The following is a 27,900-nucleotide window of genomic DNA, read 5'->3' on the forward strand; positions in this document are numbered from 1 at the left end:
CAAGAACAAAACACAAAAATAATAATGAAAACAACAATAACAGCATAAAAACTCAAGTGACTAGAGTTGAAATCAAACTTAATTACAACAACAAAATACACCAACATTATAATATTTCTGTTATTATTCAACCTTCTTTAAGAAAAAAAAAAATGAATAAGAAACATAAAAAAGAAAAAAAATCTTAAAAGAAAAAAGCTTATTCGAAACTTAAAACCGAACGAGCCGAATAAAATTTTCCAAAAAAATTCCAAGCTGATTAAATAAGCCGTAGCTTAAATTAAGTAGCCGTTATCATAATTTTGATTATTCTTGAACTCATATCAGCTTTGTACTCATTTTGTTTTTCTTTTTCACATTTACCTTTCTACATTTGTAATACAAGCAATATTCATTCAAACTGCTGATAATAGCTGCTGCTCGCAAATAGCTTAAAGCTAGTTTAACGCAATTAATTGACGGCTAACTTGAATTAAGTTTACTATTATAGTGTTAAAGTTAAAAATTAAGTTTTAAATTTTTCCGTTTTACTTGTTTTTCGTTTCTCTTTTTCTTTTCTTTTTTCTTTATTCATGTTTTTTTGTTTTTTTATCTCTTGTACTATTATTGTCAATGTATTAGTGTTATATTCATTGACAGGAACTTTTCGATTGCCATTTTTTTATTTTAACTTGTAACTGACAAGAAGTTTTTAAGTCAGTTAAGCATAAACATTCGTACGGTTCGGTTTGCAAAGTCTTAATAATTCATGCGATCATTTTATTTCTTTTCTCTGATAGATAAGACTTTTGAAATAAAAAGGAAACTATAAATATTTAATTTCAAATTTTTAATCTTAAGAATTTAACGGAAACATTGTTAATTCATATTTTTTTTAGTTATTTTTTTATAATAATTTAAGAAAATAAATTTAAAAAAAAATAAAAATTAAATTTAAAAATATTAAAAAAAAAATCTTAAGAAATATTTAAAAAAATTAAAAATATTTTAAAAGTTGTAAAAAAAAATTTTACAAAAATTTAAAATATTATAAAAAAGTGCGAATCTAAAGGATACCAGCGCAACTTAAAATTAAATTGAAAAATAAAAAATTGTGAAACGAAATTTTTGAATAAATCTTGATAAGAGAAAAGAAAAATAATTTATTTTTTCATGTCTTAAAAATGATTCAAAAAAGGAGATAACATAAAAATTCTAAAAAAAAAAAAAAATATATGTGTGCAAAAAAAGGACTTGGCCCGAATCCTAATTAAATCAAATACAAATAAAAAATTGAATTAAATTGTAAAATTATAAGACTTTGCTCTTTAATTAAAACTTTTTTTGTAAATTATTAATTTAATTAAGTAAATTAATAAAAATTCAAATTAAAAAGGAAGAAAAAAAAAATTTGTTAATTTTTTTTTTCCTATAATAACTTAATAAAGTAGATAAACACAAACCTATAAACCTTTAAAAAGAAGGACAAATATATTTTCAAAATGGAAAAGAACTTCACATCAGATTATGATTTTGCAGCAAATATTGTTCAAATTGCATTTGATGAATTAGAACAACATCATGCAACTAGAAATTATACTGGATTAATAACAAGATATTATAGATTAGTGGAAGCTGACTATGGAGGTGAGTTTCCATAAAAAAATAAACTTAAAAAAATTTTAATAATATTTTAAAGTAGGTCAAATTTTATAAAATAAAGTATAAAAGAATAAGAAAAACTAAAATAAAATTAAATGTTTTTATGAAATAATGCCAAAAATGAAATATTTTGAGCTTTTTAAAAGTGTAAATTACAAATAAACGACATAATATTATAATGTAAATATATAAATAAGTACATTGAACATACATACATATTCATGTTGATATATAAATCTTATATAAATTGGAAACAAACTTCGGTAAAGGATTGTAATTTGTTTCGTACAAATCCAAAGAGAAAAAATTAAAAAATACTTTTGACAACCAAATTAGTATGAAAAATTTCAATGAGAAAACGAAAATCAAATTCGTTTTTATTTTTGTTTTTATTTATATTTCGTAAAAAAATCAACTTAAATGATCTCGTTTTTTTTTTATTTAACACCATTGCAATTGGACATACAAAAAAACTCACATATTTTATAATATAAAATTATAATATAAAATTTTTTTTTTCGACTGGATAAAATTGTCAATAATTGATTATAAAATGTAAAATTTAAATTATACGAGTATAATAATTTTTTTTTTAATTTAATTTACAAAACTTCAAAAATTTTTGGTAAAATCAGAGTTCGAAAACATTTTATCGTTAAACAAATTATGCGAAGATCAAAATTTTTGATGAGTTTTTAAGGGTCCGCATTATAGAACTTTTTTTAAAACAAGAATGGTTTGTTTTAAGAAAATGACCCATAATATTTTGATTATAATATAGAAGGCAGATTATATAACATAATTGATTATGACGACAAATTAAATTATTTAATAAAATAAAAATTCGATTTAAAGAAGAGAATTTCATGTAGTATGGAATTCAAGGAAATTGAATTTAACTGAAATTATTATTCAAATTTTAAGTAAATTTACAATTTAATTTAGAACAAATTTTTTTTGAAATTTTGCAAAATTCACAATATTATTGCAATTACTCTCCAAAATATTTGTTTTGTTTTGTTTAACCTTGTTTGCAAGAAAGAAACTTTCTAAAAATTAGTTCCAATATAATTCTTCTCTAATAAATTTAAACCTGTTTCTAAACATTTAATATATATACAATATATTATAATTAATTCTTAATATTTGTAAACAATGTAAAAACAATCTCACTTAAGTATTAATTTTTCCAAGATTAAAACAAAAACTAGGTAGGTACCACTTTTTCATTTAATTTAATAAATTTTGAAATTAGATTTTAGAAAACCATATTTTTGCATTTTGAATTGGAATAAAAAACTATTCCAATAAAAAAATTTATTAGACCACAAATAGATAAATATATATTTACTTAATATACATTAAGATAATTAAATTTATTGTGTTATTCAATAATTATTTTATATATTAAAGAATATGTAAACAATTCAATTAAACAAATTTCATTTTACATAAGAATTAAAACTTAATGTTCTAATAAGTTTATATTGCGTAGATAAAAATTTTGTATAACGCAAAATCTCATTGTCTTATTATTTTCAAAACAATATTTTGCAGAATATTATCTGATATTAAACACATACGTAAATTTACTAGATCAGGATATTATCTAAATAGTATAATTAAAAATAACAATAAGAAAAAAAATTAATTAACAAGTTTTTTTATAATTACGGTATTTTTACCTATTTTCAAATGTGGAAAATAAAAATATATTAAAATTTTTAATAAGGACAACTATTAATAACTAATTTAATAATTATTTTAAATGTAATTTATATGACGTAATAATAACAAAGTAAACGAACCATATTTACAATATCAATTCAAATTTCATATTTAAAATTTAATTTTGAAATGGTTTATTTGTGAGTTCTACAATATACCGTACGTTTAGGCAATCTCTTATTTCTCTTACTGCAAATTTTCTAATAAACTGAAAACAGCATAATTTAATTGTAGTGGTATGGCTATTTACAATAATTCTATAACATGATTTTAATTACTTTTTTCATTCAAAAATTCAATTATGATTAGTTTTTATTTGAAAAACTAAAAAAAATAACCACAAGATTGTTTATTTTCCTGTAAGAAGTACCGACTTTAGAAAATAAATTGCCATTATTTTGAACTAAATATTAAAATTTTTTGTTAGAATTCCACTAAAATATTACAAATAGAAAATTTAGTTCAGAAAAAAATCATTTTTACACTAGATACTGATTATTTTTATATTTAATAGATACTGATTACTTACCTTAAGGTTAGTAAAATACAATCGTTACCTTGTTTAATTATTAAATAAAAATATAATCATTTAAAATATTAATAAACAATCAAATTGTTACAATAATTTACAATTTAACTGCTTATTAATAGTTTCCATTTTTAAATTTAAATAAAATTATGAGATTTAAATTGAAAAATAAATAAAATAAATAGAAATTAAATGTTTAAGGTAAAATTTTGAGGACAAATGAATATTTTTTTTACAAATATTTTAAAAAATTTTATTAAACTTAATGCACAATTTATTATCTTAATATTTAACCTCATTTATTTATTTATCTATTTTTTTTTTTAATTTCAACTCCCAAGAAAAACTCCCGAAATTTTTTAATATTTTAAATTTTATTTCATAAAAAATCGGAATAAAAATTTGTTAAACATACAGACGCATAATACACTGTGCAGACCCTATAATTAAATCATAAACAACTTAATAACGTAAAATTAAACTTAAAGTTACCAGAACTAGTTTTTAAACAACTGTGGTTTTAGAGAATATTTCATATTTAAAAAAATTTCAATTTTATTCATTCAAAAATATTTTAACAATTTTATTTATTTTTTTTTTTTCATCACAATTTAATATTTAATTTTTTTTATAATTTAATTCCCCACTATTTTAATTATTATATTTGAACACAGAATTAATTTTGGGAATTGCAAGATTGAGATTAAAAAATAATTTTTTCATTCAAAATACACATTTTATTTATTTTTTTTAATTCAAATCTAAGACACGGTTCAACAATTAACAAGTTAATGCCACCCTTTAACACTGGTCACTCTTACAATATTAATGAGGTAGATTATTCGTCTCAAAAACTATATAGGTAAAACCTAACATCACCATCATCAAATTTTTTTTTTTTTGTTAACGATTAGATAACCCGATTTTTGATTTTTTTTTCCAATTTACAAACTAAAAAATAATTTATACATAAATGTGAAAAACAATGGCTAAGGCAACAACAAGAAGAAAAAAACCAAAATCATCAAACAACACAAAAATAGCGCACATGTACGTGCATTTTTTGATCGGTTTTGTATTTGTGGATTCGCGCATAGTTTTAAAGGTTTTTTTTTAATATATCAATTTTTTTTTTCATTTTTTTAAGCCTGTGTAACAAATTTTTCATTTTCCTTTTGGTTTTTATGTATATATTTTTTTTAATTTAAAATAAAAACTGAAATTGCAACAAAATTTCGGAAAAAAAAACAAAAACATCAAAAAACTATCATCTCAAAAGTTTCTATACATTTATAAAATGGCAGTTAAAGTATTTTAACATACATAGATTACGAATTATTTTATTGTTGTGGAATGAGCTCTAAGCGGTGTATAAAGAAAACCTGTATTACAGTTAAAAATAAAAATTTTTCTTAAATATTTCAAAAAACAATTTTAGTACATTTTTTTTTTCATTAATCATTTAACATGGCCGATTGAAAATTAATTGTGATTGGCGTTGAAAAATAAAAGAAACCAAAATGCTATTAAATAAAAATAGAAAAAAAATAAATTCCTAAAATAAAATGCGTAACTAAATGCGTTTGGTTTGTTATAAAAATGCAAAGAAAATTTGAAAACTCTATAACAAAATTCAGACTAATTTAAACTGGTTTTTAAACCGAAAATTGCAAAATTCAAATAATAGTATAAAATGTTCATGAAAACAACAGTCTAAGCAAATCAAAAATAAGTCAAAGACAATTTTTCTTTGTATTTCAAACGTATTTACGTTCTATTTGTTTCCAATAAAATTATGAAAATTTTTAAACAATTTTTACAATAGGTATTTTTAATGCAAGTTAAATTATATATTTACTTATACAATTTTTATACATAAATATAAAAAGTCCCATCTCTTATTAACTTCAATGGTTTTAGCTTAACCAAATTTTCATAAGGCAATTTTTATAAATGCCGAATATAAATTTATATGAATAATTCAAAAGAGTTAAGTGAGAAACTTGGTTACAAATGAAGTGATATAGGTTAGAAAGCCGCATGCACACAACTTTCAAAATCAAATCCGAAATTCAAAATAACCCTAAAATTACTGAAATAATTAAAATCAGCAATTTACAAAATCTAAATTTTTTAATTTTAATGAATTTTGAGGACAAAATTAAATATTTTAATAATTATATTACAATAAAATCTGAAAAAAATTAATAAATAACACTAATTGTCCCACTTTTTATTTAATAAACATTTTTAATTAGAAAAGAAAAAAAAAATCAATAAACAAAATGAAATCAACTATCAACAAAAGTGACGTTTAAGCTTTCTTCTTTTCTTTCTAATTTTTTTACTCAAATTCACATTCAAAAAAGCATGGAAATTCCATATCGGGAACAAAAATTAAAATTTTTCAATTTCCTATTATATTAGATAAACTTGACATTGACATCATAATAAACATATATGAGCATGTTTAATAACAATAATAATTTTCAAATTCATAAACTGGGAAAGTGTATTTCTTTCTATTCTCCTTCTTTTTTTTTCTCATTTTTTAAAACATTTTTCCTCTTAACGCAATGCAATGCTATCAAATATTATCAATATTTTGCCTCTCTTTCTTATTTTCCTCTTAAACTATTAAAGATCAAAAACTTAATATACCACTGACATAATCACTTTGCCATGTAATATAATATGAAAACAACAAGAAAGAAAAAAGTTTATATGGTCACGGCAATGAAACAAAACCAGCCACAAAATAGCATACATGCAACAACTATAAGAAAAAAAAACCGCTCAATAATAATTCAATTGCCTTCAAACGAAAGTAAAAATAATATTAAAAATAATAACAAAAGACAAACAAAATTGAAGAAGGAAAGTGGATATGCAACAATAACAGACAACAAATATAACAACCACACACATACAAACAACGAGCAACGACAACACAACATTTTTGAAGTCTGGAATCTATAAAACAAGCTTTAGAAAAGTCACAAAACTGCTTAACACCAATTTTAACAATTCAATGTTGCCGCATAATCTTTTATTATTATTTATTTTTCCTTTTTATTTTGTAATTTTTTTTCTCACTATTTTCTTTTTTCTTGTAAAAGGTGAAATTACATAATCCTATCAATAAACAAAAAGAAGAAAAAAAAAATTCAACTAAAAACGCATACATTTTTGTAGCTTTTATCATTTTCTTTTATATTGGTTTCGTATAAAAAAAAATTTTTTTAAGTGTGGCCACATATTGTTAAAAATATTAGAAAAATTAATTCATTTAATTCTTTGTATTGTTTGAAATTTTTTATAATTAATAGAATTTAAATGAATTATTAGAAAATAAATTAATAAATCTCTATTGCCTCGAAAATTGTTATGCTCTATTTAAAAAAATATTAATTTTATTCAAAGTAAAAAGCAATTATTTGAAATATTAAACATTGTTAAGAATTTTTTGTTTGTATAACAACATAAATCAGAATTTGTTATATCGCATTTCAAACTAGATCAAACCAAAAGCACGACTAATGTGAAACACATGCAAATATGTACGGTAGTGAAAATGCAGACTACACAGGAAATAGCAATTAAAAATTTAAATTCATTAATGAAGAAATTTGATTATATTATGAGGCACTTCGGGTAATAAAACGACTATAAAACAAAATTTTTCGTCAGAAAATTTAATTAAAAAAATTCAATCTAAAAAATTCTAGTCCAAAAAGTTCCATTTCCCAGAGTGATGAAGCAATTAGAGTTAGCCAATATACTAAAAATAATAATAAAAATTTTCAATATGAAATGTTAAAAAAATATTAATAAAATTGAACTTAGGATTCTCCCTTCAATCTTCATGAACGAAATGAGTTGTAACGTCAACTTATTAATAAACCGCTCATTCGATTACTATGAAGCTTTAGGTAATTGTTGACACTACCCTCGCGATAATTCTAGAATAATTTTTTTTTTTAAATCTTTCGAACCTTATAATAATTTTTTCAAAAATTTTTAAACCTCTTAAAAGGTCTTTTTTGGAAGCCAGTGGGGCCCAGGTTCCGTGTTAAATATTGTTCCCAACACATTTTCCGTTCCCAACACATTGAATGTTGAATATAGCTCTCTACAAATCTTTTGTTAGTGATATGGTCCTAAGTGCATATTAAAAACATTATAATTTTTCTAAATTATATAAAAAAAATTTCTAAATATTTTCAAAATATTTCACTTATTCAGAATCAACTGTATAATATGTTTAAGGCAAATAATATTAAATAACAATAAAATAGAATTAACAGAACAAAAAATAAATTTAAAAATTACTACAAAAAGAAAATTTTAAGATTAATTTGCTATAAAAATGTTCTACATCTAAAAGTAAAACACCTAGTTTAATCAACTAGAATTAATAGAAATCTAAATCTACATCTAATTTGCGTTCTCGTATATTGTTGTCTGTTTCTATTCATTAATCGATAATTAATAATTACGAGTATATCGGTATAACGTAGAGATTACAATGCTTATAAATATTGCATATCTTAACAGCGCAATTAATAATGCACCTAACTGAGAAACCAATCGAACTTTTTTCCTAATTTCTAATTTATTCTTTTGTTCCTGCCTTTGTATCATATTAGCCTGGTTTTCTGTTATACGATAAAATTGTGTCGGAAATAATACAATATATGTAATTACCGAAATCTTGTGGAATATTCTATTAATAATTTCATGTAATTCGCATGATTTAAATAGTATACAACTAGTTTCCAAAAAATATTTACATTTATATTAAAATTTTTAAATTGAAAATATAAACAGCATTTTTTTTTCTGCCCTTTATTTACTTTTAAGATACAAATCAACTATATTATATACATAGGCTTTTTAATATTAATTTACATTTATTAACACCAATAATAAATGCAATAGCAATAAAAAAAGATAGAAAAAACTTAAAAAATTAAACTCTTGCTGTAAATATTGCAACAAAATATCAGATTTAATTGAAACGGTCAATATTAGCAATCGCTTAAAGGGTAGGTCGTATAGTAGTTCAGGTATTCAATATGAAAAACAAAAAATAACACTAATTTTGCTTTTTTTTTTTTGAATATTTTATGTGTTTCTTTAATATTTTAATAAGAAAAATCATCGAATCGTGCGATAAAATTATTATTATAGTTTACATAAATATTACGAAAATCCAAAAACAAAAAGAAAACAGCAAACAATCGAAAATATAAACAGAAATTCAAAATATAGACCTATACACACACATTTGTAAACATGTATATATTATACAATTGAATGTGTATATATTTATTAATGAATAACTGGTCACTACTCACTAAGCGATCAAGTCTTACTTTAAAGCAAATATTTAAAAAAATCATTGTTGCTTGTTAAATTTTTTTTTATTAATGTACTTGGATATGCATAAATAAAAAAAAATATTATTCATTTTAACATGATATGCACTTTATAATTTATACAAACATTAACATACGTACACATATATACATAATATACGTATTGCTTTACAATAACAATTTAAAATTATTTATTAATAAAATATTCAAAGGTTCATTACTTTAAAAAAAAAGATAATTTCGCTCGTAATGATTTTCTGAAGGACCTTCAAGGTAATTTTATTGCAAAAAAGAAAAATACTGGTTACTTGCTTTCAAGAATAAAAATATAAAATTAATGATTTATTAAGGTTTTGATGTTTTTTTCACGAATTTTTTTAACAATTATATTTTAAAAATTACTTTAATAATAGTGTGAAAACTTGAAAAGTGAGTACAACACTACTCATGTTTTCGTTTTTTTTAGTTTCATTAATATCCCTTAACTGGATTCTGAGTTGCATATATCAAAATGACAATGAATTGTTAAAAAAATTAAATGTGAATATTTTGTTTTTTATTATTATATGTAATTGAGATGAAGAAACTATATACATAATTATATTTAAAATGTATTTATTAAAATTTTTTAATATTTTGATATTTATTAATAATTTAATAAGAATTTAATGAATTAATTTTGCTGAGGGTCCGAATCAATTAGCTATAAAATATAATTTCATTCTGTCTCTCAACCTTTCTAATTGACTCAATCACAATTCTCATTTATTTGAATTAGAAAATGTGATTTTTAAAAATAGATTTCATTTAATAGAATAGATTTCATTTTAATAGAAAATATTAATTTTAGATTTTTTAAAAACTTCTTATTTTTCAATTTAAAACAATAAAATTGTAGTTAATTTAAGATTGTTAAAGCGAAAAACTTAAAAATTACGAACATATACCGTAGGGTAGATAATGTAAGAGAATGCATTTCGTGTATTAAAAATGAGATAATTTTTCTCTCATTAAATATAAATTTTTTTACAAATATTTGAATGAGTAAATAATTTTTATTAATATCAGCAGAAAATTGATCTTTTTTTTTTACAAGTATATAATTGGTGAAATTAAATCTCCCACATATTTGAATCCTCTATGACGAATGATTATCACTTTACTCATTACTCGCCTCATACGAGTAAATATATAATATGGAAAATGAGAATAATAATAATAATAATTCTTAATATTTTTAATAATTTTTGATATAATTTATTTTTTGAAGTAAAACAATTAATTTATTACTGTAAAATATTTAAACTAATTTAAAATTTATGCATAAATTAGTACAAAATCGAATGATATTATGAAATTTATTAGAAAAATTGTGTAAGAAATCCATGTCCAATATTCAAGATAAGTAACAAAATTGCAAGAGATTCAAAAAATAATTAATTAAAATTTTAATTATTAGGGGTTTGACATAAGAAGTTTCAATTAAATTTTCTGGTTTTTGTGAATATTTTTAGAAATTGTTTTAAAATTTCACTTTCCTACCAAAATGAATAAGAAAAAATAATAAAAACTGAAAAATAAAGTGTGATTTTTTTATTTAATTGTAAATAAACATCATATATTTCGGTAATTATAATTAAAAATTCTATTGATAAATTATAAAATTCTATATTATGTAAGTTACTAGATATAGAATTCTAGAAACCTTCTACAATATAGAATGAAAAATTATTAAATCGCAAATAAAAATGAAATTTTTTTCCAATATTAATTTTTTTTAGTTTTCACGCCAATGTTTACCTATTTGTATAAAATTTTTGTTTCATAAATTTTAATAAAAATTTTAAGCACAGTGATCACGATTTCATGAAATATTTATTAATCTGTCATTTAAAATACTTTGGGTGGCAAAAACCTGCACAATAAAAATAAATTTATCGGTAGATTGTCGTAAAGGGGAAGGAAAAATATAAACAGAATGCAAATAATATTCAAGAATTTTCACTTAATTCACTATTAAAAATGAACTTTTTTAAAAATATTTATAAAAGCTTTTAACAATTTATCGAATAAATATTTAATATAACTAAATATACTTTAATTTATAATACATAGAATTAAAATTACTTAATAAAAACCATATATCTTATAATATACATAGAAATACGCTGTTAATATGTGCGGAAATACTAAATTACAAATTATAATAAAAGATTAATGACTTATAGAAAAAAAAATTTTCAAATATTTTTCATAATCGCACGCGAATTATTACTTAAAATTTTTACTCATAATTAGTTAACTTTATATTCTAAGTATTGTGTTATTGCATTCAATTACCATAGATATAGAAATTTTTTAAAACAGTTTCGAAAAAAAATTAATTCCCATTCATTCATCTTCAAATCTTTTAATTTCAAACCACACATGAATTCCAAAAAAAACATAATTAATAAATATATTAAATAAAGTAATTTAGTATACTCGTATGAGACCACATTATGTATATAGTATGTATATTTTTTATAAAGACTATGCGAGACTAATCGAAATTACTTATCAACATATTTTTAATTTTTCATAATTGAAAGAGATATTTCAAAGCTATAGCAAAATATATTGTATAAAATTAACCGCAAAAGTAAGACAAAAAATTAAGTCCCCAAAGAAATTCATGAAATCAATAAACTTTATAAGCCCAAAGCCCGAATTCTTTAATATATTCAAACCTCTATATGAAAAACAGGACTATGCATTAAAAAATTGTTATAAGTTGGCCAAGAGTCTTGGATTAGAAAAAAATTCTTAAATTATAAAATCTAATTAAAATTCTGCTTACAAGCTTAATTTATTTTATAAAATACTTTATCAAAATCTTTTATAAATAATTTGTAATAATTAAGTAATTAATTTTTTCTTTCTCCACAATTTCTGTTTTTATTTATATTTTACAAGATTTACAAGTTTTACTTTCTACTTACATTTTTGTTTTCGGTTCACCACCAATTGTCTTTTCAAAGTTTGACACACACACACACATTATACTCAATTCTCTTTTTTGAGAATCATAAGACTTTAGAAAACCAAAAATAACATGAGAAAAATTTGAGCAAGGAAATTTGTTATACTTTTATTCTTACATCAATAAACAATATTATAATAAAAAAACAAAAACTATCCATTAAATTTTAATGTTTTCTACTTCAGTTTAATTTAAAGGTTATTTACTCTTGGAACACAAAATAAATTACCAGTTATTTAAAATTTGTTTCGTTTTATTAGATTTTAGCGATCATAATTAAAAGACTCAAGCGGAGAACTCTTTTCTTATTATGTTTTTTTTTTTATCTACATTTATTTTTAATTACAGATAAGCACTTAATATTTTATAGAATGAAAATGAATAATTATGACGCTAATTATTAAAAAAATGCTACTATGATATTATATTTTATGTAACAGTATATAAAACTTTTAAAGAATTTATTAAAAAAATTCAAACCACGCATAAAGTTTTTATAATATTGAATTACAATAAAAATTTATTTTATATGCTTTGACAGCTTTTCATATTTTTGAAATTCTTTAAATGCAATCACTATATATTAATAATTTTTTTTTAATTACATTTAAAATGAAAACTAAATTCCAATAGATTGAGAAATTAAAATACTCTTACATTAAAATTATTTTGAATTTATGATTATTTACACGTTCGTGTCATCACTTTGTATATTAATAACAAATATGAACTTAAAAAATTTTGAACTTTTAAATAAATTTATTTTTTATTAATAAATTCTGTTGATTTGCATTATGAAAACATGATAATGTCAGGAACTTAATAAGGTACGCAAGGAATAGATTTTTAAGATCCGTATTTTTTTTTAATTTATTCTTATTGAATTCTGGAATTTTAAAAAGTGTTTTGCTTCTCCAAAAAACAAAAAAACCTTTGTTCTTTGTAAAGGTTAACGAACATTTCGGAACCAAAAATAATTTTCAACGATTCTGATTAAATTTATTTTATTAATTTTAATATTATATAAATGAAAATAAAAAAAAATCTTTTAATTTATTGTAAAAATAATAAACAAACAACAAAAAAAATGTTTTTCATGCTTTATCATGCAAAAAATGGTAAAAATACAAAAAAAAAAGATATTAAAAAAAAAGGAAATATTTTTTTTTATTGATTAATTCAATGTCAAACAACCGCTGAAATAAAACTGTTAATTTATTCAAAGAATTAAGAATTTTCTAGTCTGGAGTGAGGCATTATTTTAGTCGTTTAAGTGATAGCAAACAATTAAAATTTGAAATTTTGTTTAATTTTTTTTACATTTTACAGTTTACAGTAAATATTTTTTGTAATTTATACCCAAACTCAAAACTGTATTAAAACAAACAATAGAAAACAAAATGAGAAACGATTTACTACACACAACATTAATTGTACAATGCATACCAAGAATTATTGTCATGAAAGCAAAGTTACTTAAAATTACATATGAAAATTCTTTACCCTAGTTTTTATTTTACTCTTTCCTCCCTATCTATTGCACAACTGTATAGTCCACATATATATTTATGATTTTACTGTATACTCATTTCATATTTTTTCTTTAAAGCTCTTTATTCATTTCTTTGATTGTTTCCTTATGCCTTTGTTGAATGCATTTTTTTTCAACTCACTTGTTCAACATACGAGTAGTCTTAGATCGGAAATGTAATAATATTGTAATTTTGTATTATTGCACAATTCAGCTTACAAATGCCAATTGCTGAATGGTGTATCGATACGGTATTATTACAATTCCGATGACTAGAATATAAACAATCAATGTTATAATGTTTTAAAAATATTTTATATGTTCCAAATTTATTAATCAAATATAGGTAAAATAAAAACTTTAAAAATTACATTTGTACCCTAACAAAACATATTATATTCTCTTCTAGTTACTAAATCCTAAAAGACAATAACTATATAAGAGAAGCCTATTTTGATTAATTGAGTAAAAGAAAAAATTTTAATACAACAATTTTTTAATTTTAAATAATAATTTGGTTTTTTTCCCGCTTTCAATATTAAAAATATAGAAAAAAAACGAGATTAAACTTTTGGGAGTTTTTGTATTCCTTAATACAAATGAATCAAAACCAGAACGCAAAACAATTAAGAATTTAGTTGGCAAAAAATGAAGTTAACAACAAAATAAAAAATTTTTTTTCTTCTATTTATTCTTAATTTATACATTATGCACACACTTACTTATAATAAATTTATTTTTATTTTTATTCTTGTTTATTTTTTAGTTTTTATTATTTATTTAATTGCGATATTGTATTTTATCTAATTTTTGTTTCTTAATTTTCTTTTTCAAATTTTTATATTCATTTAATTAATTTACATTTATTTATTTTAATTTTTTTTAGATCCTAGAGCAGTTAAATACCCATTTATGGATAGTCCTTTACCCACAATAGGTATGGTTTTAACATATTTAGCATGGGTATTAGTCATAGGTCCTAGATATATGAGAGATAGAAAACCAATGCAACTTAGAACTACATTAATATATTATAATGCTTTCCAAGTACTTTTAAGCGGATATATGTTCTATGAGGTAAAATTGTTAATTTATTTATAATATAATTAATATTTTATTTATTTATAATTATTTAATATATTTTTAGCATTTAATGGCTGGCTGGTTAAATTATTATAATTTAAAATGTCAACCGGTTGATTATTCAGATGGACCAATGTCAAGACGGGTAAGCTCTTAATATAAATAATATGAAAGTTTCCTTATACAGTAGACAAATTTTACTTTTATAAAATATAAAATCAAACTTATTTCTCTTTAAATCCTGAGTTCCTTGAATTTCAAAATTAAACAATTCCTTAACAGTATCTAAAGCAATTTTTGAAAATTTTAATAAGTTCATAAGCTCTACTGAATATAGTATTCAATTATAGTAATATTGCTATAAAGCATAACATACGAGTATAATATTACATATAGCATAATATATTCAAATTACTATGCTATGCTATAAGAATATGCATTCTTAACTAATCTATTATATAAAATTTAGAATTTAAATTAAAATTAAATGATTATGTATTTATCGAAAGAGTACCAAAGAGAACGATTTTTATCTAATTCTAAACTTTGGAGATAGAATTCATATAACACCCATGTGGTTAAAAACTTGTAAACAAATTTAAAAATAATGTTTAGATATACATAATATTAGAACCGGAACTAAAATCAATAAAGTCTATTAGGTCTGCATAGTACTTAAAATAAATTTTTCTTAAAAAATATTTAACAACTGTTTATAAAAATTTCAAATTAATTTCAATACAGCAAAATAAGTATAGAATCAGCAGCAAAGAATGTTGCTATTTAAAGTAGTAGAATTTAACTTTAAAAAATTTTGAAGTATCGTGCGTAAAATTTAATATTTAATGCTATAATTATTGTAAATAAAGATGTATGTACGTATGTAGGTCCTGATAATAGTTTCATAAAACAAAAGTTAATACTTACTCTAGGAAAAATAATGGATAATATTGTATTGCGTCAAAATGAAAAAAAAATGATTTAAAATTTGAAATTTTATGAATAGATATACATGTATAGATCCACATTTCTACAATAAAATTTAAGAGTTATTCTAAACCTCATGCACAATTTATAATGCTTATATAATAGCAAAAAGAAATTTGTCAATTAAAATAAAAACTGTCTTAATTTGAAATTCGATTGTATTTGTATTTTAAAAACCTATCGAGTTCGACAATACGAGTATCATTTCAATATGGTGATATTGTGTACATCAACAAAATTCGAGCACACATTATTACCATATTATGACTTTCCCCAACTAGTTTAAAAAATTTCGCATTAAACATAAATCTGATTAAAAGTCGACAAAACTTTAAAATATAAGGGAATCGGGAATTTTATTAGAAATATTAAGCTGACTTATAGAAATAAAAAATTCGAAAATTTGTTAATACTAGTACGGTTTGATTAAGCAGTAATCAAAAGAAAATAATTTTCATGTAAATCTTCAACCGTTCAGCACAACTTTTATAATCTGATAATATTAATCCCTTCCAAGATAATATTAATTCCTGACGAAATATCATAAACAAACGTATATACAAACAATCCGTTAATCTTATTGTTTTGTTGACCAACCTTTGTATACAAAAAAAGCTTTAATCAACGTCGTTTAATTATATTTCTTTATTTATGTATAATTATTAAATTTAAAAACAGACTAAAACTTGAACCATATTATAAACTGTACAATTAAGTAATTGTATAAAAAGTGGCAATTATATTTTATTATTTTCATAAATATCAAGATATGTTTACATACTATACGTATAAAACTTTCGTATACACATATACATACTTGGTTTATAACCTTTTAATTTTATAATAAAACTTTTACATTTGTTAATTTTAATGCAAAATTGATTGAGATATGAAAAGATTCTCTCTCTTTAAATAATTTCCCGTTTCCATTTCTTCCCTTTTCATTAGTACTTTCTGTTATACATAATATGTGGTTTGTTATTCTTAACGATGTTACCATAACAGTTCATTTTACAGCATTTATATACTAAAGAGGACAATTTTAAAATGCTCTTACATTTTTTTTATCATGTATAACACCAAGTATTTGTTTTAGTAAAAATATTTAAAAAAAAATTTTAAACTCCAATTAAACTGCTAAAATTGCTTTCCTTATAAAATTTTTTGGATTTTTTATTATTCCTGGTTTTTTGCGTATGTATGTATGTATGTATGTACTAATTTTTTTGTTTTACCCTTTAATGTAAAGATAACAGGTTTAATAATAATAATAAAAATTTGTTAAAATAATTTTAGTTTTCCTTTTTTTTTTGGTCGGATTAAAATAAGAAACAAAAAAAATTTTAACTATTATTGCGTTTATTTTTGTTTGTGTATGTGTAAATACTTTTCATACATTCAAGTTTATGATACACATTTGTATATTTCATACATTTTGCATGTAAACAAGTACATAAAATTTATTCATTACTGTAATGAACGTTAAAATGTTTTAAAAGAAAAGCACTAGTAAATTTAATTGTAAGTAAAAAAAAAAACATTTATATTTCTTATATATTTTTTAATTCAAGGTCATTTTCAAAGATGTGCTACATATATACATGTAATATAATATCATGAAAAGTTTGTATATATAAAATGAAGGTTAAATTAAGTATACCATACATTTTTTACGTATTAAATAATTTTAGTTTATTTTTCTTGTTTCTGTTTTTTTTATTTTATTTTACTTTTGCTTTTCTAAAGAAATTCATAATTGCAATTTGAACAATTTTAACATTATACTAAGAGGAATCATGTACATTTTTTTATAATTAAATATATACACACAAGAAATTCAAAAATACAATAAACTTGATTTTTTTTTTTGGATACTAGCGACATAAAGATATCTTTTTGACCTGATTCAATAAGTACACTCATAACATATTGTTCACTTTCGAAAAAATAATTGTTAAAATGGTTAAAAAAATTAAAAGTCTTGTATATTAGGCAAAATATTATATACAATATTATATACAGATGCTTTGAATTGTTATTATATAACAAGTTTTCTTCTTTCATGAGAAATTAAAGAGCATAATAATAAATTCGGTGGTTTTCACAGAAGTAAGGACAAAATTCTCATTTTATTTTCAATTAAAAGTATACTTGAATTAAAATTCGAAAACATTTATTTAATATTTATTCTAACAGCCAAGTGAAAAAATTTATTTTCATCTAGTAGATCATGCAGAAAGTTTTTGAAAATTTAAAAACAATGTAGCTAAATTGAGTTTTGTTGTTACGTACCCCAAGTAATTGAATTTTTATTTCTCATATTTTTTTTAATATTGTATACATAATTAAGTTTAATCATAACTAACTACTTAAAACTTCAATTAGAAACAAAGCCCATACTAGAGAATTAGGTGTTAGTTTTTACTGTAAGAAATCAGTTAAAAATGCTTTGAATTTTCATTTGCCATAAACCTTATTTTATTTCATTTTAAACATATTTCAACTAATTTTGTAAAAATAATAAAAGGTTATTGGAAATAAATATATATACATTTTTTAAATTAAAGAACTAAATCTCTGCACCAATTTCTCAAAAAATTTAAACTTATTAATGTTTGTACAACGATTGTAACCACTTCAAAAATAATTTAAATAATTAATGCCAATAAGAAAATCTATTCAATTTATTCAAAGATAAATAAATCTCTTAACATCGTTTCAATAAGATGAATAAGATTTTTTAAAAAAAAATTTTTTTCTTACCTTTTTCTCAGCAAACATATTTCAAAAGTCATACTTCCTTTCAGACCTGTATAATACGCTATCACATTATTATCTGATTTCAGACTCATCCTATACAAACGATCGTGTTTATTTGACTTCAAATTATTTGATAACTCAAAGTCGGATATGAATTCATAAAGCTATATATTAAAACAATTAAAAGTATAGAATAAATATATATATTAATTATGTATTTATGTGCTAAATAAAAATTTATATAGGTATAACGATTTTATTCTGATTTGCATAAAATTACATATTTATATACATACGTATAAGCTTAATAATTCTGATGTTAATAAAAAATTCATTCAGTTTTACAATATTAGAATTAACAAGAAAATAAAAAAAAAAGATTTTGAGAGCAAATTTAAAGAAATTAAAATATTTGCACATAATAGTTTTTGTTTTATTTTTATTTTCCAATTTTGTATTTTAATAAAAGAGAAAAGGAGCAATGCCGTAGAACATTATTAGTCAGTGTTCATGTCCATGCTTCTTGCCGTTTTCTTCCATTATAAAAACTAAGTTTAATTGAAATTTTTAAGTTTTAATTTAATAATGTTTTTCAATTTTTTTTTTGTTAAATTCAATAATTATTAGATTAATAAAAGTTTATTATTAATAATCTAAAAAATTATTAGATTAATATAAGTTTTGAAAAATTGTACATAATTATTATATAGAATACAATCGAAATTACAAAATCAAAAGTAACAGCTAAAACCGATTATTCAATTTAATCGATTAAATTATAAACGCTTAGCTTATTATTTTTGAAATTTTATTGCTATTGGTAGAACAGTTTGTGCTAAAGTGCCGCCGGACGTCCAATTTCATTAATCTAAATTTATTATAAAATTTCAAATTTTCAATAAAACCATTTTTTTAAATGACTAGCCAATTAATATAAAAAAAATTAAAAACATTTTTGAAAAAAAAAATTAAAAAAAAACATTACGAAAATCCTTTTAATGAAAATTGTTTATTATGAAAATCTTAAAGTTTTCAATTTATTATAGTCTGATTTTTTATTTTTATTTTTTGGTTTTTTTATAAAAAACATAATTTTTTTATTATTTCTAATTTCCTAATTAAACTTTCAAGGTAACAAAATTTTTTAATAATAGAAAATTAAACTACATTATACCTATCTATGTGTATACCTGCTAAACTATCACATATTTTCCATTAATAATTTTTTCTACTTTATTATTTTAAAATTTTTTCTTCAACTATATAATAAGTATATAAGCATTCTTATTACTGCTTATAGTTTATGTATTGAATTTTCTAAGTTTAACGGATATACGAATTTGACTGACAACTACTGAAATTATCAATAATAATAAGCACCCGGTAACCTAAAAAAAATATATAATATAATAGAAATACAATAACAAAATAGAAAAACAAAAAAATGAACGCTTACGAAAATGCAATTTTCATGCATCGATTCATTTTAAGTTTATTGACTGAAAATGCATGATGATCTCGCAATAACAAAAAAAAATTGTTTTTTTTTTTTCCTTTCTTTATACATAAAATTTTTGTTGTCATACATACATACAAAACTATAATATTACTACATATAACTATACTTTAATAATTTTTATGATTCTTGTAAATTGAATAATAGCTTGAATTGCAGTGTAATAAGAAATACAAAAATATATTTTTATATTATCACATGTGTGCATAATAACCAATATCGCGGTTATATTTTCAATTATATTTTCAAGAATCAAAGTTACATTTTTATTATGAATACAATAATGAATTCAATCGATTCATTAATTATATTAATGGCGATGTATGTAATAAAAAATGCAATATTTATGATGAGATTATTCCGTATTTCCTACGTGGATACAAAATATTAATTTAATTTGAAATGAAAATCATCGATTCAATCAAATATTTAACGTTGAAATGAACTGCGAAATGCGATTTCAAATTATGTTTGAGAAAAGTTAATAGGTTGCACCCAGAAAGCCGAAAGTTGCTTATTCAGCTCGATTTCAGAGAAAGAAAAAATTAAATTCTATAGCCTTCATATTGAATTTCTACTCCAAGCCATATTAAATACTTTTATTTACAATTTTTAAGCTAAATATAAAAATCTCATATTTATTTATTTTAATTTAAAAAATTTTCCATTGATTTATATTAATAATCATATATTAATAATTAAATTGAGTAAAAAATTTTTAATTTAATTAACATTTATTGCTTAATTATTAATTAATTGTAGGTATATAATAGGTAAATTGAGTAGAATTACCGGAAGTAGTCTACAATTATAATAATAATAATTTTAGAAGCTATTTATTTTCTATACGTAATCGAATATTTAATAATTGAATTCCAGCTAATTTTATAATCTGTATATAGAATATCATATATAATTCAAAAATTCGCAGAATAAATAAAAAAAAATGACTAAAATAAGTTAAATTCTAATAAATAAGTTAAATTTTATTTTATTAAATTGATTTATTAGTATAACAATTTCTTTTTTTTTTATGTGCATATGCGCCATATTCAAACGTATATCGTAAATCAATAAAAATTTATATAAAACTGCAATATTGAAAATTTGATAAGATTCTATAGATCATTGTTTTCGATCAAGCAATAAAAGATATGTTAGAATAGCCAGAAAAACAAGGAATAATAAAAGCTCTTTTCTATTAGAAATTCAAACGTATATTATATTCGCGGATGTTCACTCAATATGAATATAATCTTAATATTGAAAAGCAAGAAAAACGAAATAAAGTCATTTTTAAATTGAATATGTACATATTAAAACCTATAATTAAACCTTACTACAAAAACATAGCCTATATAAGAAAATTATCTTTGGTAATAATGTACACTAATTAAAAAATCAGAGAGATTCTAAGACTAAATATTAAATTTTTCAATTTAATTTTGTATAATTAAGGCTATGGTTATAATAGTATAGTTTATCTAATTACAAAATCTTTCTCAGAGCTTGTCGTAACTAATACGATAAAGTAATTTTTAATATAGAATCGAGTCTGCATTACAGATTGGTATAAATGTACATTAAACTCATGGAATAACATTCTGTAGATGAATTATGACAAATCATTATAGCATTTTATCTCTTTTCGATTATAAACACTATTTGTCAATAATATTTACCATAATTTTGTGATGTGCTTAACAAAAATATATATGTATGTATATTCTTGAAAATTCTTTACCCACCATGATTAGTAGATAATTCAGTATTAACAACTTATAAATTAAACTGTGGATTTTAATATAGTATTTATAATTGAAGCCAGACATTCGTACATATAACATTTTTTTAAATTATATTATATTGTTTAATACAAAACTACGTAAAATTAAAATACAACTGACTCCTCTCCATTTTACAAAAATATATATATTTCTACTTCTATCAAATACTTAATCTTAGAAATATAATTTAGAACTCAAGTGAATTAAAATATTATATACGACACATGGTGAATTGTAAACATAATACATTCTGATTCAAAAAAAATTAAAAATTATTATAACAATTCCAAAATAAAAACGAATTGATACTAAACTGACCTTTATTAAATTTTTTATGTATTATATTTTTTAAAGAAATAGATACTCGTATTCTTATTTTTATTTTTTCTTATATTTCCGTCATAAAAAAACTCAACCATTTCAAAAACTTTGAATGCCATTCATCTTGTCACTGCTGGTTATGTATATCTGAAGGCACAACATAAAGAATCCAATAATTGAAATTATATTTAATTAATTTTTTTTATTACTTTTTTTAAATAACGACCATTCTATTTGACTTCCTTTTTATCTTTTTCGTTAAAGATCAATATTCGTACAAAATCATAAATAACCACTAAAAATAAAAAATAATTAAAAATAATCAGAAAATTTTTGTTGTTTTAAAGGTCAATAATTTGGATATTCAAATATTAATGATATTTATGTATACATGATACATATAGTTTTATATGTGAATCTTAAAATATAAATTAATTTCAATATACAATCTTCATTTTACTTACAAGTATATTCGACAAGTTGCCAACATTTATTTTTAAAGTCGCACTTAACGCTGCTATAATTTTTATTTTTAATTCTTTTACTGTACCTATAATATTTTCAAAGTTGATCCGCAAACTTTTCTGATGATTGTACTATCAACAATGATAATCAATATTTTTGTTTTAAATGAACTTCAATCATCAAATTTACTATTATCAAATAAATATACATATAAAATAATGATAATAAAACATATGACGTTGATTAAAAATCTTACGTAATATTCAACAACCACGACAACCAAAACAAAATTATTAAAAATTTTAGATTTTTCATTAAGATTTTACCATTATAACAACAAGCAAAACCAAAAGTTCATATTACAAGTTGACTCATATAGCACATTCAGTCACATTATTTTAATTCATATATTTTGACTTAAAGTACTCAAACCAAACTATATGCACACCTATACATATAGATGTATATGTTTGCGAATGTGTATACAATCTCAGCTTTATTGTACACGATATTAAAAGTAAATATGTAAAAAAAAATTTAATATTTTTGTTTTGTTTATTCTTTTAGTTAATATACACGCATTTATTTGACTCAATCGGAAATTTTAAAATAAATGCTAAGATATGACTTTTTTTTTTTTGCTGTACTTTCAACAAGTTAATTCATATATGAATATGAGAGATGCTAACTAGATTATTTGATTAAATAAAAAAGTTAAAAATTAAATATTAAAGAAGAAAAGGGAAAAAAAAATAATTTGAAAAAAAAACTTAGGTGAGGTCTTGAGGTCAAATGTTTACTTAACATACAAGTTAATAAATAAAATTTGTTGTGTACAATTAGTCCATTATTTCACTTGTTTAGGGAAATACTTATACATACAAGCATTCAAATTATATTTCAATCGAATTAAAGAAAAAATTAAGGGGTTTTTATTTTCACTTACTAATTAAAATAAAAAAATTAAAAAGAAAAATTTAGGGATTAATTTTTAATCAATAAAAAACAGAGCTGTAGAGTCATAGCCATAGCCAATAAAAATGAAATAATAATTATTTTATTATATACATCTTCCAATTATAAACTCTTTTAAATTTAAAACTTAGAAACTAAAAATCATAATGACTCTTAAATGTAGTGTAACAACATTCTTTAGATATATATAACGTACATTTTACGCGCAAATTTTTGATTTTAAAATTTTTAAGTAAATGGTTGCAATTTATTTCAAAACAAAATTATGAAGAATACAAGAAAAACCAAAACAAGAAAAAAATAAAGTTGGATCAAACCAATGGTTTGTATTGTAGCACTTTTCCGTTCAACAAGTGAAAATTCTGCTTTTAAATACAGTCTACGTATACCTATCATACTATTAAAATTAATTTCATTCATATACAAAGTTATTTCTAGGATTGCATATATTTAGGATGGTGCATGCATGCAGTCTTTGAAATAAAGCAAAAATTAATATAAAGAGGGGTTAACATAATGCTCGATTTTAAGGGTTAATTGTGTGAGTTAAGAAAAATAATTATATTTTTTTATGTCATGGAATTCCGGTGTCGGAAATATAAGGTGTCAAAAATTCAAATTTTACAAATTTCAAGAGGCGATAACTTAAGAGCGGGTGGAGATGGAAAAAAATGTTCTTGTAACGAAATGAACTATTTGTTAATGTCTTAAAGCCTCTAAAATTTCAAGCTTCTACAGGCTAGGGTCTAGAAGAAAAACGACATCAAAAATTTGGAAAAAAAAGACTTCAGATAACGGCCTTTTAAATTTGAACGGCCATTTTGTTTTTCTAAAGTTTAACTATAGTATATCGTGCTAGGGGAAGCAAGCCGGTGCTTTTCTGCGTTTGCAAAATTTCAAAAATACTTATGGTTTCATTGCAACAAATAGTTAAAAAAGGCCATTTTTAGGGTTTTGGGGGGGTGTAACTTCTAAAGAGGGGGAGATAGGTAAAAATTTTGTGCTACGGAAATAAGTTTCTAGTAAAGATCTATATACATAAAAAATTTCAGGTTTCTATTTTCAAGGCTGTAGAAGTTTTGTAAACAGACACACGGACAGACGGACTGACAGACGGACGGACGGTCAGAGTAAAACTAATAAGCACTTTTTTTTTTAAATGTTTTGGAAAAGTGCTAACTAATAATGATTTTCATAAACTCGTTTTATATTCCATAGTAAACACTCTTTGATTAATTATTAAAATTATATAATTTAAATTAAATATGTAAATAACATTAAATGTGCTTAATCATGCTGAGATAATAGTATACATATAATACTCGTATTTGAAACTTAAATTCAATACTGAAAAAATTAAATTTCAATTTCTTTAGTCTAACCAGAATTAAAATTTCATTAATAAAAAATATAATTTAAATACTTAAATTTTGCTTGCAAAACAAATGCTTTACTAATAATTGGCTTTATACACAAAACAAAAATAATATTGTAGTTATAAATTGTGTATATATTTACACAATTATATTTTATATTTTGTGTATAAGAATATATTTTGTAATATTCTGCAGGCATTCTTCCTAGATACAAAGTGTTTTCTTAGAAATGTGGCGAATGTGACAGTTTTGTATTATATATGACGAATCCGCCACATTTCTTTGTGAATTCGAAAAAAAATCTGGCAGATTAATATTTATTTTGACAAGTACGCTAATTTGTCAGAAATTTTCTGAAATGGAATGCTTTATTCATTTTCATTTTAGTAAATTTTATAATACAACTACTGCGTAAAAAATGGCTAATGAAACCATTACAGCCCATTTTGGCAAGAATTAGTCATAAACATAATTATAGTTAATAAATTCTGCTGATTTAAAACTAAATTCATCCACATTTATTTCAAAGCATTCTTAACGTCAAACTAAAAAATTATGTAATATAAAACAAGTTAAAAGACATCTACATAATATGAAATAATGCAATTACTTATACTTGCAATTCTATCACTACTTCAAAATCGTGTTTTTATTATAATTCCAATATAATCTTTCTATAGCAAAATATTATTATGCAATATTAATGATATTCTGAATAAGATGTTAAAAATTCTTAAATAAAAATTATATACAATATTATGTACATTGAACAAGTTCAATACAGCTAAAATAATTATCATTCAAATTTAATTAAATAATAATGCAATTTAATTAATTAATAATGTAATTATTAACACAGAAACGGTTCTAATATTAATATTTAAACCAACATTCTTTCAAATACGACAATTCCTAAGTATTGATGGTTTATTGATATAACGACATTAAAAATTGTAATTTTTATTTAAATAATCTTTTCATGTTAGAAAACTTTGAACTCTTAAAATATTTCTTTGTGTCGCTGAAAACCGTAGTATTTTGTTTTAATATAAAATAATTAAGGCCACAAATTATTTTATGCAAATTAAGTTTTATTCTTAAAATACAATAACAAAAATTTGATCCAATTTTTTATATTTTTTTTTCTATTTTTTTTTTTGTTAAATAAAATCTTCCTTAAATATAATCAAATTATATAAATTGAAAATATCTTCCGGTATTCCTAAATTATTAACACTTCGTGAATATATTTTCGGTTAATAAATTTTTGTTAACAATTATAATTAAAATTCAATAAAAGTGCCAACTGAAATTAATAAGGAATGTACTATACAAAATAAAAATGTAAATTTTTAATTGAAAATTATTTATAATTAATTAATAATATTTAATATTGAAAATCAAGAATTAAATATTTTAATCTAACTTATAATTTTTATCACGTTTTGTTTTTGTTTTCAATTATGATGTACGTACATTTATGTACAATAAACATTATTATGATATTGACCTTCATAAAATTTCATAAAATTTAAATAAATAAAATATGATAAGATGTCCTCATATTATTAATTTACACCATTAAGTAACACTCTATATACAAGTATGATTGAAATTTTTTTCCAATTAGTTCCTAATTTTTATTTAATTTTTTTCATATCTATAGCTACATAAATTTCAAAATGAAAATATTCTTTATGCTAACAAAAAAAAAAATTATTACAAAATTTTAACACTTGAGTAGTAAAATTAATTATTCAATTTAGCGTAAATATATTTAAGTATAATTTTGGTAAAGCTATTTCAGTTAAAAATGTTTCTTAAATGCTTCAGCAATTATTTAAAAAGCTTAAACTAAAAGTAATAAAAATTTAAATGACGGAAGTATTAATAGACTTAATATTTTTGTAAACAAATTTTAGCCCTAAAATTATATTAATTTGTCAAATTAGAATTTTATAATTGAATTTAAATTAACTGATAATAATTTCTAGCATAATTTTAGGCATATTTTTTAGCGTAATTGAGCGATAATATTTTTCATAAAATTTATTTTTCGTCGACGTTAATTGTTTAATTTGCATGAATTTTGCAGGTTTTTGAAAACCAAAATGCGGACAAACAGACATTTTAATTTATTTTAAGTCATTTTAAAAATTTCGTATACCAATGAAAATTGCGTTAAAAAAATCACAATTAAATGCTAATTATTAATTTTTTTTCTAATTTTCATTCTCATTTTCAAATTTAAGTCTCAATTATTATTTCTTCTTTATTTTTTGAACTCTAAAAAACTCGTGCTCAATGTAAAAATATATTTGAGAAAAAAAAATTTTAATTTTTTTCTTCAATCAAATAAACCCAGCCAGACACTTTTAAAATAATTAGACTTTAATTATTTATTTTGTATAGTGACAAATTTGAGCGAAAAAATCTTGCTATTAATTTTATTATTATTACTATTACAAATTTTTCCCCTTTCTTCGCTTAAAATCGCTGAACTTCTATTTTTCTTGTGAGTGCATTCTCTCCATACATAGTACGAATAAATGTTTTTTGTGACGTTTTAAAAAAGGGAAAACGAAAATAAACAAACAGAGAAAAATCAAAATAAATTTTATAAGTATTTCTGCGTTTGTACGTGTGTGTTTACAGATAAAAATGAGAAAACGACCTTAAGAAAATTACCTTGAAAGTTATAAAACCTAAAAATTGAAAACAAAAAAGAAGAAATTAAATGAATTGTCATACGTGAAAATGTTGACTTTTAATATGAGGTGACCGTGCAAGTTATACTT

At 21.4% G+C, this 27,900-nt stretch overlaps 1 protein-coding gene across 1 annotated transcript in view; it reads left to right on the forward strand.

The window, feature by feature from the left end:
* The first annotated feature begins 1,243 nt into the window (after nucleotides 1-1,243).
* LOC129609910 (elongation of very long chain fatty acids protein 7) overlaps nucleotides 1,244-27,900 on the forward strand; it is a 50,183-nt gene continuing 23,526 nt past the window's right edge. Inside the window, exons 1-3 of the mRNA XM_055522176.1 lie at nucleotides 1,244-1,626; nucleotides 14,719-14,909; nucleotides 14,980-15,060. Of these exons, the coding sequence (XP_055378151.1) occupies nucleotides 1,482-1,626; nucleotides 14,719-14,909; nucleotides 14,980-15,060 (417 nt within the window). The 5' untranslated portion in view covers nucleotides 1,244-1,481. The remainder of the gene's footprint in view (nucleotides 1,627-14,718; nucleotides 14,910-14,979; nucleotides 15,061-27,900) is intronic.

The sequence above is a fragment of the Condylostylus longicornis genome, unplaced genomic scaffold, assembly GCF_029603195.1.
Source record: "Condylostylus longicornis isolate FDR11 unplaced genomic scaffold, ASM2960319v2 ptg000004l, whole genome shotgun sequence".
In the NCBI taxonomy this organism is placed as follows: Eukaryota; Metazoa; Arthropoda; class Insecta; order Diptera; family Dolichopodidae; genus Condylostylus; species Condylostylus longicornis.